This window comes from Natator depressus, chromosome 9 (assembly GCF_965152275.1).
Source record: "Natator depressus isolate rNatDep1 chromosome 9, rNatDep2.hap1, whole genome shotgun sequence".
Classification (NCBI taxonomy): Eukaryota; Metazoa; Chordata; order Testudines; family Cheloniidae; genus Natator; species Natator depressus.
The window spans coordinates 31520599-31533925 of NC_134242.1; the positions used below are offsets into that span (position 1 = coordinate 31520599).

At 49.2% G+C, this 13327-nt stretch overlaps 1 protein-coding gene across 1 annotated transcript; it reads left to right on the forward strand.

Annotated features, from left to right (window-relative positions):
* Positions 1 to 2979: 2979 nt before the first annotated feature.
* Positions 2980 to 11675, forward strand: LOC141993699 (uncharacterized). The gene is made up of 3 exons (XM_074963245.1): positions 2980 to 3720; positions 4300 to 4759; positions 11585 to 11675. Exons 1-3 carry the CDS (start codon positions 3138 to 3140, stop codon positions 11673 to 11675), a joined length of 1134 nt encoding a protein of 377 aa, XP_074819346.1. The 5' UTR covers positions 2980 to 3137.
* Positions 11676 to 13327: the final 1652 nt, after the last annotated feature.

The window sequence follows — 13327 nt, forward strand, 5'->3', positions numbered from 1 at the left end:
CACTGGGCTCCATCCCGAGTTTTGGAGTGAAACCACTGTCAGTTCTGAGGGGAGAAGTGGGAGGAAGATAATTCCTTCCTCTGACAAGAAGATTTAGGAAAAACTCAGTCAGGGAGTCTTTACATCCCTCCAAACCTGGTCATACAGGAATTGCCACAGGAAGGGGTGATCCGGGCCAGTGAATCTTTAGGGGTAAATAAAGAAGGATCCTTGTATTCTTGTGGTCTGGACAACAACAATGAGGGAATCCCCCCAGCTTCCTAGAATTCTCTTGATGGCCTACCCATTTGATACAGGATTAATATGCATTGTCACCCACTCCTTGCCATCTTTTATTATGTAGCTCTGGGCCCAGATAGAGCCCTGAGTTAGAGGCAGAGCAGCAGGAGAATATGAAATATATAGAAAGTACCCACAGAGATGCAGGAGATGATGCAATAGGAGGGGATGCAAGATGCTATTGGACTAACCTGGTGTTGCACTGGCTGAGATACCTGGATTAGAAGGAAGATCAAGGACTCTGGGTAAAGACAAATGTCCAGCTGGAAGGGTGTGTGTTGTGGGAATACCAGCATTTTGGGGGAGACCTACCATTTTGGTGATTGCAGGCCCCATTTTGGGTTTAATCCATTCATTTAATCCACTTCATTAATTCTTTTAATTACTCATCTCATTGTCTCCATCTAGCTGCTTACTGTTCAGCTTCCGGGCACATGTAATTAATAAATTGTACCAAAGTAAGAGCAATATGATCCAGAGTATGCTGAGAAAAGGAGGGGTGACAAAGCCATAGCTGACCTTTTAAAGGTCATCTCTAACAATACATTTCAAATTAAAGTGAATTCCTGAATCCATGCTATTTATAAAGCAATGCAGCAGCCCTGTAGTACAATAGCAGCCAGCATACAGTGAGTGACATCTCCAGTGCTGTGCCTGTCCTGGGAGCGTGCGTATGTGAGTGTGACTCTCCCCCCTCCACCCCCCCGCCCTTTTCTTTTGAGTTTAGCTATCAGAATAATAAACATGCTGCTTTCTGCCAAACTCTGGCCACCTGGGGTGTTATTAGAATGGCTCCAAAAGAAAGGGGCAGACCCCTGGATGCCAGGGGCGGTTCCACCTGGGAGTACAATTCCTGAACTAGAGCTCATGTTGGATCAATATGCACTTATAAACGGTCCCAATAAGGTGGGACTGGATCTTGCAGCTGCCTGGCTCCTGTGGCAAGCAGGCTGGCAATGGCAGGCAGCAAAGAGTCAGCTCGTCATTGAAATAGATTCACTCAAGGACCAATGTAATGAGTTGGAGAAGGAACGGGATATGTGGAAGGCGCAGACTTTAACTGCTAGCGCCCAGGCTTCTTCCCTCTCTGTGGCAGCAGTACAGGCAGCCACAGCAGAGGAGGAGAGGCAGCGGGTGGAAATAGAGAATGCCACTCTGAGCCAGGCAGTTACTTGCCTGAAGGATCTGGTCCTGGAGGGGTCCACCTGGGAGAACAGGGTCCGTGGGGCTTATTCAGCCTGGGTCGCCGCCGTTGGGGTGAAAGCCCAGAGGGATGCAGACCATATGATGATTGGGACAGGGTTATCTGGTTTGATCTGGATCCCCTGGATCCGGACCCCGGATGGCCAAACCCCAGACACCATGTTGCAGCAGTCCAGAGGGTGGTCCGAAACTATGGGCCTGCACCCGCAGGGAGAAAGGCAGCTCCAAGTACTGGACACACTGTGGCAGAGACCGAGTTAACTCTCAAGCAAGCAATAGAGTTAGCAAAAACCCCGGAGGGAAAATGGGTACACCACGGACAACTCAAAGAGCAGGGTCTGCCGCGGTGGGAGCACTGTTCTAATTTGTTTCTGAGCTTCTATCTTTCAGCCTCCAAACTGGAACATCAGGAGAGCTGGTACCAGCTGACGAGTTATAGAAATACCATGGTTATAGTGTCGCGGCAAAGTCTGTGTTGCATGTTCTGTGTCTGTCTCTGGTGGGTGTCTTGTGCTAGCACTGGGTCCAGAGAGAGAGGGGATACTACACTAGACAGGATAAATGCATTTTCCTCTCTCTGCTTCCCCCATCTCCAACCAAATTATCACTCACATCCACCTCTGTCCAAAAGACTTTGGTCCCCAATACATCAGGTTTATTTTTTGTTAGGTTCTCTAATAATCATTTTGCTGTTAAGTTTTGTTATTGATACATTTGTATTGTTAGTTACATTTTCTTGTATTGTTAATTCCACTTTCCAACTGTGGTACTCCTACAAATCTTATTTGTTGTGTGTACTAAAGAGTTAGGGTTGACTTTTATTGTTTGATGGCTATTGCAGCATTAAACTTGGGCCTCATTTTGTTTGTCAATGTACCCAATTACTGTAATGATGTTGGTTTTATTGTATTCCCAATTATTATAATTGTGATTGTTTGCATTTGTGTTTATATTATATCTGGTGTTTAGTCAATTGTAATGGTTTTAGTTATAGTCACCTAGTTATGATTGTTTGGTCTGTTTGCAACAGATCACCTGTACCCTACAAGGACAACAACTACTGTAATGATCATAGATCAAGGGGTGGAGTGTTGTAGGAGCAGCAGTGATCTGTATGACTACACTATGTATAACCTCTATGCTCAAAAGGTCTGTTACACTCCCCTCCCCTCCCCCCCCCCCCCCGTTTTGTCTCCTCTCCTCTTTGAATACCTGTGAAGTGGCTTTCCCACTCCCACTCCCTCCTGGAATGCTTGTGGGATGAACGGGCTGCTTCAGAAGAGCTCCAAGGTAGACAAAGCCCTGGTCTACACTAGGACTTTAGGTCAAATTTAGCAGCATTAAATCGATGTAAACCTGCACCCGTCCACATGATGAAGCCCTTTATTTCGACTTAAAGGGCTCTTAAAATCGATTTCCTTACTCCACCCCTGACAAGCGGATTAGCGCTTAAATCGGCCTTGCCGGGTCGAATTTGGGGTACTGTGGACACAATTCGACGGTATTGGCCTCCGGGAGCTATCCCAGAGTGCTCCATTTTGACCGCTCTGGACAGCACTCTCAACTCAGATGCACTGGCCAGGTAGACAGGAAAAGAACCGCGAACTTTTGAATCTCATTTCCTGTTTGGCCAGCGTGGCAAGCTGCAGGTGACCATGCAGAGCTCATCAGCAGAGGTGACCATGATGGAGTCTCAGAATCGCAAAAGAGCTCCAGCATGGACCGAACGGGAGGTACGGGATCTGATCGCTGTATGGGGAGAGGAATCCGTGCTATCAGAACTCCGTTCCAGTTTTCGAAATGCCAAAACCTTTGTCAAGATCTCCCAGGGCATGAAGGACAGAGGCCATAACAGGGACCCGAAGCAGTGCCGCGTGAAACTGAAGGAGCTGAGGCAAGCCTACCAGAAAACCAGAGAGGCGAACGGCCGCTCCGGGTCAGAGCCCCAAACATGCCGCTTCTATGATGAGCTGCATGCCATTTTAGGGGGTTCAGCCACCACTACCCCAGCCGTGTTGTTTGACTCCTTCAATGGAGATGGAGGCAATACGGAAGCAGGTTTTGGGGACGAAGAAGATGATGATGAGGAGGAGGTTGTAGATAGCTCACAGCAAGCAAGCGGAGAAACCGGTTTTCCCGACAGCCAGGAACTGTTTCTCACCCTGGACCTGGAGCCAGTACCCCCTGAACCCACCCAAGGCTGCCTCCTGGACCCAGCAGGCGGAGAAGGGACCTCCGGTGAGTGTACCTTTTAAAATACTATACATGGTTTAAAAGCAAGCATGTGAAAGGATTACTCTGCCCTGGCATTCGCGGCTCTCCTGGATATACTCCCAAAGCCTTTGCAAAAGGTTTCTGGGGAGGGCAGACTTATTGCGTCCTTCATGGTAGGACACTTTACCACTCCAGGCCAGTAACACGTACTCGGGAATCATTGTACAACAAAGCATTGCAGTGTATGTTTGCTGGCGTTCAAGCAACATCCGTTCATGTGTTATCCTCAGGAGAGTGAGATATAATCCATGGTCACCTGGTTGAAATAGGGTGCTTTTCTTCAGGGGACACTCAGAGGAGCCCGTTCCTGCTGGGCTGTTTGCCTGCGGCTGAACAGAAATGTTCCCCGCTGTTAGCCACAGGGAGGGGGGAGGGTTGAGGGGGTAGCCACGCGGTGGGGGGAGGCAAAATGCGACCTTGTAACGAAAGCACATGTGCTATGTATGTAATGTTAACAGCAAGGTTTACCCTGAAAGAGTGTAGCCAGTGTTTTATAAAATGTGTCTTTTTAAATACCGCTGTCCCTTTTCTTTTCTCCACCAGCTGCATGTGTTTCAATGATCACAGGATCTTCTCCTTCCCAGAGGCTAGTGAAGATTAGAAAGAAAAAAAAACGCACTCGAGATGAAATGTTCTCCGAGCTCATGCTGTCCTCCCACACTGACAGAGCACAGACGAATGCGTGGAGGCAAATAATGTCAGACTGCAGGAAAGCACAAAATGACCAGGAGGAGAGGTGGCGGGCTGAAGAGAGTAAGTGGCAGGCTGAAGAGAGTAAGTGGCGGGCTGAAGAGAGGGCTGAAGCTCGAATGTGGCGACAGCGTGATGAGAGGAGGCAGGATTCAATGCTGAGGCTGCTGGAGGACCAAACCAGTATGCTCCAGTGTATGGTTGAGCTGCAGCAAAGGCAGCTGGAGCACAGACTGCCACTACAGCCCCTGTGTAACCAACCGCCCTCCTCCCCAAGTTCCATAGCCTCCACACCCAGACGCCCAAGAACGCGGTGGGGGGGCCACCGGCCAACCAGCCACTCCACCACAGAGGATTGCCCCAAAAAAAGAAGGCTGTCATTCAATAAATTTTAAAGTTGTAAACTTTTAAAGTGCTGTGTGGCATTTTCCTTCCCTCCTCCACCACCCCTCCTGGGCTACCTTGGTAGTCATCCCCCTATTTGTGTGATGAATGAATAAAGAATGCATGAATGTGAAGCAACAATGACTTTATTGCCTCTGCAAGCGGTGATCAAAGGGAGGAGGGGAGGGTGGTTAGCTTACAAGGAAGTAGAGTGAACCAAGGGGCGGGGGGTTTCATCAAGGAGAAACAAACAGAACTTTCACACCGTAGCCTGGCCACTCATGAAACTGGTTTTCAAAGCCTCTCTGATGCGTACCGCACCCTCCTGTGCTCTTCTAACCGCCCTGGTGTCTGGCTGCGCGTAACCAGCAGCCAGGCGATTTGCCTCAACCTCCCACCCCGCCATAAACGTCTCCCCCTTACTCTCACAGATATTGTGGAGCACACAGCAAGCAGTAATAACAGTGGGAATATTGGTTTCGCTGAGGTCTAACCGAGTCAGTAAACTGCGCCAGCGCGCCTTTAAACGTCCAAATGCACATTCTACCACCATTCTGCACTTGCTCAGCCTGTAGTTGAACAGCTCCTGACTGCTGTCCAGGCTGCCTGTGTACGGCTTCATGAGCCATGGCATTAAGGGGTAGGCTGGGTCCCCAAGGATACATATAGGCATTTCAACATCACCAACAGTTATTTTCTGGTCTGGGAATAAAGTCCCTTCTTGAAGCTTTTGAAACAGACCAGAGTTCCTGAAGATGCGAGCGTCATGTACCTTTCCCGGCCATCCCACGTTGATGTTGGTGAAACGTCCCTTGTGATCCACCAGAGCTTGCAGCACTATTGAAAAGTACCCCTTGCGGTTTATGTACTCGCCGGCTTGGTGCTCCGGTGCCAAGATAGGGATATGGGTTCCGTCTATGGCCCCACCACAGTTAGGGAATCCCATTGCAGCAAAGCCATCCACTATGACCTGCACATTTCCCAAGGTCACTACCCTTGATATCAGCGATCTTTGACTGCGTGGGCTACTTGCATCACAGCAGCCCCCACAGTAGATTTGCTCACTCCAAATTGATTCCCAACTGACCGGTAGCTGTCTGGCGTTGCAAGCTTCCACAGGGCTATCGCCACTCGTTTCTCAACTGTGAGGGCTGCTCTCATCTTGGTATTCATGCGCTTCAGGGCAGGGGAAAGCAAGTCACAAAGTTCCATGAAAGTGCCCTTACGCATGCGAAAGTTTCGCAGCCACTGGGAATCGTCCCAGACCTGCAACACTATGCGGTCCCACCAGTCTGTGCTTGTTTCCCGAGCCCAGAATCGGCGTTCCACAGCATGAACCTGCCCCATTAGCACCATGATGCATGCATTGGCAGGGCCCATGCTTTCAGAGAAATCTGTGTCCATGTCCTGATCACTCACGTGACCGCGCTGACGTCGCCTCCTCGCCCGGTAGCGCTTTGCCAGGTTCTGGTGCTGCATATACTGCTGGATAATGCGTGTGGTGTTTAATGTGCTCCTAATTGCCAAAGTGAGCTGAGCGGACTCCATGCTTGCCTTGGTATGGCGTCCGCACAGAAAAAAGGCGCGGAATGATTGTCTGCCGTTGCTCTGACGGAGGGAGGGGCGACTGACGACACGGCTTACAGGGTTGGCTTCAGGAGGCTAAAATCCACAAAGGGGGTGGCTTTACATCAAGGAGTAGTTCAGGCAGGACTTCACGGAGGGTTCCAATAAGAAATGGTGCACCTAAGTTATTGTTCTTATTGGAACAAGGAGGTTAGCCTGGCCTCTGATTGATACATGGCTAGATCTACCTCGCAGCACCTTCTCTGTGAGTGACTGCAGTGTGACCTAGAGGAATGAGTCCCCTAGACAGGGCAGGAGGCAAATGAGTACAAAACAAATCTGGTCTATTTCTTGTTTTGATCCACTCCATCTATCTTTTACATCTTTGGCTGGCAGCAGACGGTGCAGAAGGACTGCAAGCCATCCACATCTCATGGCTGCTCGGCAGAAGATGGCACAGTACGACTGCTAGCCATCCTCATCTCTTGCCTGCCTGGCAGAAGATGGCACAGTACGATTGCTAGCCATCGTCATCTCTTGCCTGCCCGGCAGAAGATGGTACAATACGATTGCTAGCCATCGTCATCTCTTGCCTGCCCGGCAGAAGATGGTACAATACGACTGCTAGCAATCCGTATTGCCTGCCTGCTCACCATTAGATGGTTCAATACGACTGACTGCAGGACTAAAGAGAATGACCTGGTCAAGTCACCAAAAATTTAGTCCCTGCGCCCATGTCTGCCCAGGCGCTCCCAGCCGACGTGGCCAGGAGCACCTCAGACATGACGAGGACGGGTACCAGTCATACTGCACCGTCTGCTGCCAGAAGGCAATGGGTTGCTGCTACTGTGTAGCAATGCCGTACCGCGTCTGCCAGCACCCAGGAGACATACGGTGACGGTTACCTGAGCGGGCTCCATGCTTGCGGTGGTATGGCGTCCGCACAGGTAACTCAGGAAAAAAGGCGCGAAACAATTGTCTGCCCTTGCCTTCACGGAGGGAGGGAAGGAACGGGGGCCGGACAATATGTACCCAGAACCACCCGCGACAATGTTTTAGCCCAATCAGAGTGCTCCATTGGGCTGCTCTGGACAGCACTCTCAACTCAGATGCACGATTGTTTGCCGTTGCTCTGACGCAGGGAGGGGCGACTGAGGACACGGCTTACAAGGGTAGAGTTCACGGAGGGTTCCAATAAGAAATGGTGCACCGAAGTTATTGTTCTTATTGGAACAAGGAGGTTAGCCTGGCCTCTGATTGATACATGGCTAGATCTACCTCGCTGCACCTTCTCTGTGCGTGACTGCAGTGTGACCTAGAGGAATGAGTCCCCTAGACAGGGGAGAAGGCAAATGAGTACAAAACAAATCTGGTCTATTTCTTGTTTTGATCCACTCCATCTATCTTTTACATCTTTGGCTAGCAGCAGACGGTGCAGAAGGACTGCATGCCATCCACATCTCATGGCTGCTCGGCAGAAGACGGTGCAATAGGACTGCTAGCAATCCATATTGCCTGCCTGCTCACCATAAGACGGTTCAATAGGACTGACTGCCGGACTAAAAAAAATGACCTGGTCAAGTCACTAAAAATTTAGTCCCTGCGCCCATGTCTGCCCAGGCGCTCCTGATCGACCTCACACAGGCGACCAGGAACACCTCGGACATGATGAGGACGGCTACCAGTCGTACTGTACCGTCTGCTGCCAGAAGGCAATGGGTTGTTGCTACTGTGTAGCAATGCCGTACCGCGTCTGCCAGCACCCAGGAGACATATGGTGACGGTTACCTGAGCGGGCTCCATGCTTGCGGTGGTATGGCGTCCGCACAGGTAACTCAGGAAAAAAGGCGCGAAACAATTGTCTGCCCTTGCCTTCACGGAGGGAGGGAGAGAACGGGGGCCGGACAATATGTACCCAGAACCACCCGCGACAATGTTTTAGCCCAATCAGAGTGCTCCATTGTGACTGCTCTGGACAGCACTCTCAACTCAGATGCACGATTGTTTGCCGTTGCTCTGACGCAGGGAGGGGCGACTGAGGACACGGCTTACAGGGTTGACTTCACGGAGGGTTCCAATAAGAAATGGTGCACCTAAGTTATTGTTCTTATTGGAACAAGGAGGTTAGCCTGGCCTCTGATTGATACATGGCTAGATCTACCTCGCTGCACCTTCTCTGTGAGTGACTGCAGTGTGACCTAGAGGAATGATTCCCCTAGACAGGGGAGGAGGCAAATGAGTACAAACAAATCTGGTCTATTTCTTGTTTTGATCCACTCCATCTATCTTTTACATCTTTGGCTGGCAGCAGACGGTGCAGAAGGACATATTGCCTGCCTGCTCACCATAAGACGGTTCAATAGGACTGACTGCCGGACTAAAAAAAATGACCTGGTCAAGTCACTAAAAATTTAGTCCCTGCGCCCATGTCTGCCCAGGCGCTCCTGATCACACAGGCGACCAGGAGTACCTCGGACATGACGAGGACGGCTACCAGTCGTATTGTACCGTCTGCTGCCACAAGGCAATGGGTTGCTGCTACTGTGTAGCAATGCCGTGCCGCGTCTGCCAGCACCCAGGAGACATACGGTGACGGTTACCTGAGCGGGCTCCATGCTTGCGGTGGTATGGCGTCCGCACAGGTAACTCAGGAAAAAAGGCGCGAAACAATTGTCTGCCCTTGCTTTCACGGAGGGAGGGAGGGAAGGGGGGGACTGACGATATGTACCCAGAACCACCCGTGACAATGTTTCAGCCCCATCAGGCATTGGGATCTCAACCCAGAATTCCAATGGGCAGCGGAGACTGCGGGAACTGTGGGATAGCTACCCACAGTGCAACGCTCCAGAAGTCGACTCTAGCCTCGGTACTGTGGAAGCACTCCGCCGAGTTAATGCACTTAATGCACTTCTGTGGGGACACACACACTCGAATATATAAAACCGATTTCTAAAAAACCGACTTCTATAAATTCGACCTTATTCCGTAGTGTAGACATACCCAAAGTGTCTGGGACTCTAATTAGGCAGCGATCACACACTCAATGCATGGACACTGCCTGGACACTGCCTGAAGTGGAGTGTGACCAACCAGATGCGGCCAAGTCATCTCTAGTCGCAGGCCATGAGGAGCAGGTCCTCAAAAGGGGAAGGGGCCATGTGCTCAAGTGTGCACTCATAAGCGTGTACGGCTGCGTTGCATTCCATCGTGCCTTGGGAAGACTTATCTTCATCACACCATCCATTGCTGCGCTGTGGGACACTTACTTTGAAGGATCCTGGCATTTCCAGTGCCGTGCCTGTCCTGGGAGCGTGAGTATGTGAGTATGACTCCCCCCGTCCTTTTCTTTTGAGCTTAGCTATTAGAATAATAAACATGCTGCTTTCTGCCAAACTCTGGTGGTCATTAGTCCTCCCTAAGCTTACTAGCTGGCCCAATTTCGGATAACGCTATCCTGCAGGACCGAGGTTCCACAGGGCTGGGTTCTTCCACTCCAGAATCAGACAAACACACACACACACATTAACAGAGAGTGTCTGAGAAGACTGGGTCAATCAGCACTCTCAAGCTGACCCCTTAGATGTCCCTGGACTCAGCAGGCTGGGTGGAACAGCACTTCCAAGCTGTCACCCTCATAGGCCCTTGGATTCAGCAGGCTGGGTGGAACAGCACCTCCAAGCTGTCACCCTCCTATGCCAGGGGCAGCGCACCGGCATAGAGTACGCCTGAGCACACTGGGGCGAGCAGCACTTCCAAGCTGCCACCGTCATATGCCCCAGGTTCAGCATGTCCCTATCCTCACTTTCACGTTACACTTGTTCTAGTAGTAATCCACTTGATGAGCAAACCCCACAGGATTGTTGGCGCTGAAGGAATCTTTAGCTTCGGTATGAGGAGTGTTGCTGCAGAGTGAATGAGGACACCAAAAAACACCCACGAGGGGGAGAGAGAGAGAGAGAGAGAGAGAGAAGCAACCAGCTTAACCATGAAAGTTATGTATTGCCAGGTAACAACCATAGGGGAGCCAAACAAACAAAACAGTTATAATATTAAATCTAACTTAAATTTGATTATAAAAGTCAGCTTTAGAAAACTATAATTGATCACACAAGACAGGGTCAGAAGTCTATACCTAGAGAAAGAGCTGAGTTCTCACCACTCCGTGAAGCTTGAATTGATTTTTGGGCACTGCAGGGATCTTTTAGTTTAGGTACAAGAAGCGTTGCTGCAGACCGAATAAGGAAGCCAAAAAACACCCACAGGTTGGGGTGGGGGAGAAGAGGAGAGAGAGAGAGAGAGAGAGAGAGAGAGAGATGGGTTCTCACCACTCCATGAAGCTTGAATCGATCAGGGGTCCCAGGTGGTGGTGGTAGCTGAGAGTCCGGAGTGCTGGAGACAAGCAGAGCCCCCAATACGATCAGTCAGGAGAAGATGAAGTCCCCATGGCACTGATGCAGATTTTGGATCCAGCCATCAGAACGCTTACTTGAGCATGGGTAGGGGTTTTTGTAGGGAAACAACAATGGTTCAAGGGAGAACACTAGATTTCTTTATGGGTAAACTGGTGGCTCAAGGGAATATACCAAAGTTGTTTTGTGCAGGCTAGATAATAGGAACTGATCATTCCACGCTATGAGCGGTGTTCCTTGGAGGGAGCTCACAATGCAATTAGGGAGTTTCACTATTTTGGTTACCAATAAAGGATTTATTACTAGAATTGGTCTGATAACTACTGAGCTTGGTGTGTACAGGCATGGGTTCAATAACATGTGGAGCAGAGATCCCGCATCATGCAGTGCTTCCCTGCTTTTCTCCTCCCAGAGTTCCATGCGGTTCTTGCCTTGGAATCTCTGTTCTCCATTCTGTATGCTAATGGAGATGCGTCCCTGTCCCATCTTCAATGCAAATGAGGCTAGGGGAGTTTCCTTAATCCTGTCACCTTGTCCTAGGGGTTTAGTTGTGTCTCCCACTGCCTTTTCATTGCTTTTTATAAGTCTTTCTTCTGATCGGTTTTGGTTCAAGCAGAGGCTGCGTGGGGGGTGGAGGGAAAGGTCTTTTGTGAGTCAAACACAATGACACAGAGCTGATAGGTAACGAGTCCCCCCGTTGATGGGGTGCTTGCGCTGAGCGAGTATCCCCATCATATCCTTACTCCGTTGTTCCAGGTCTCATCTTCAATCCATTGCAGCTGCCGCATCAGTCGCTGGATCCAGCAAACCAGTAGAACCAGACCAATTGCTAGTATAATTTGGAAACCAATGATCACCACAATGGAGTGAAGCATGATATTCAAAAGATCTGTTGCACTGTGGCTCCACCCAAACAAAGGCTCCCACTAGGAGTGATGGCCTCTGTTTTTAACTGTAACTGCTAGCCTAGAGATCTCCTGGTTGTAGTGTTGAATCTCGAGTTTGCCATTCTCCCCCAAAGTTCGGAGCTTCTGCAGCTCAGTTTCTAAGGTGGGATGAGTTAATAGTCCCTTAATGGCAGTGAGACCCATTCCCAAAGAAATGGGGGAAACCTCCTTGTAGAGCTCAGGATAGGCTTTCAAATGTTGTACAGTCCATATAGGCACAGTAAACTTAATATCACAGCTAACAATAGTGGTTACATTACAGAAACAGCGATTAACGTGAGGCACCATGGGTTGAATCCAATGTCCATTAATCAATACAATATTACCTCTCGTTCTTACACACACACGCTTTACCAACATAGACAATAACAGACCCCTCTTCCTGGATAACATCGAAGGAACAGTGAGACTTATTCCCAGGTTGTGGGAAGAATCATTCATCATGTTCCTCCAATGCTTGGTCTTCACAGATATAGCCCAAACCTTCTTTTCTCCTACATCCCTTTACATTTACTGTGTTCCACACATTATCCTTCTGCCAAGCCCAATTGTTAGGATCTCTGGAATACATTACTGAGTTATCATTAATCTGTAATTCCAGTGGGACTACTGGGTGGATTACTCTAATTTCTTTGCCTGTCACAGTTATCAAGAATAACTGCAAGCTTTGCTGGTGGTGACTGTACGAAGTGTTAACTCTTAACTCTTAATTAACTCTTAATCTTTTTCTATGAGTGTTTCCCACCCAGGAAATACCTTACTTATTAACTGCTGTTCCTCACTTAACTGTTTCAAAGATGCTGTTAATGGGGTTCCCATCTTTCCGATATTTTTGGTGGTATATGATAGTTTATTAGCCAGAACTTCTATGTTTGCAGCATCAACTAAAGTGATTCCTGTTCCTATAGGTTCAATCCAATCACTTAATTCCCTTTTTACTCTACTTACTTGGTCGACCCCTTGCCACATTCTTACCGATTCATCCCAACCCTTATGGCTAGTTCCAATCAGGGAGTGCATACAGGTGCTATGTGAGGTGCTATATATCCATGCCTTCTTAAGTGGATTTGACCCTCCTTCAGAGAAGTCTGAGGTTGAAGAACCAAATGTTCTTGTTGATCCAATTTCAACATATGGGTTCCTGTAAATGGGGCTCTTAAATGTCAGAGGGGAGCGAGGTTTGTGATCAGATGGTCAAAATTTAAAACTGTTTGTTGTTGGCCCAATTCTATTCTGTACAATCCGGACTCATGGAATCCCTCCAAAAGGGCAATGTGCCCAAAGAATTTAAACCAAATTGTTGGCATGAGCTTGTCACAAGGTGTGCCCTTTAATGGAACTACCCAGTCTGGGGGACCTTGCTGAATCAAGTCATGTCCAGCTAAAGTCCAGTTCAGCGGTTCCCAGTTTATGGGGAATAGTATGATATTCTTGCCTGTTGGCATGATCAGAGGCAGCTGCAGTTCATCTCCGGGTAATGGAGGTGTCTGGGTTCCGACGACAATGATGATATGTTGGGGCATGGTTGCTCCCCCAAACAGTGGAGGAAACCAGGACTATTCTGCACCTTCCGCC

Excerpts from the sequence above, each read along its gene's own strand:
- LOC141993699 (XM_074963245.1), top strand. The coding sequence starts at position 3,138 with ATGCAGAGCTCATCAGCAGAGGTGACCATGATGGAGTCTCAGAATCGC. Across the intron at positions 3,721-4,299 it reads AGGCGGAGAAGGGACCTCCG|CTGCATGTGTTTCAATGATC; the intron begins GTGAGTGTACCT and ends TTTCTCCACCAG. Across the intron at positions 4,760-11,584 it reads CCCAGACGCCCAAGAACGCG|CTGCCGCATCAGTCGCTGGA; the intron begins GTGGGGGGGCCA and ends AATCCATTGCAG.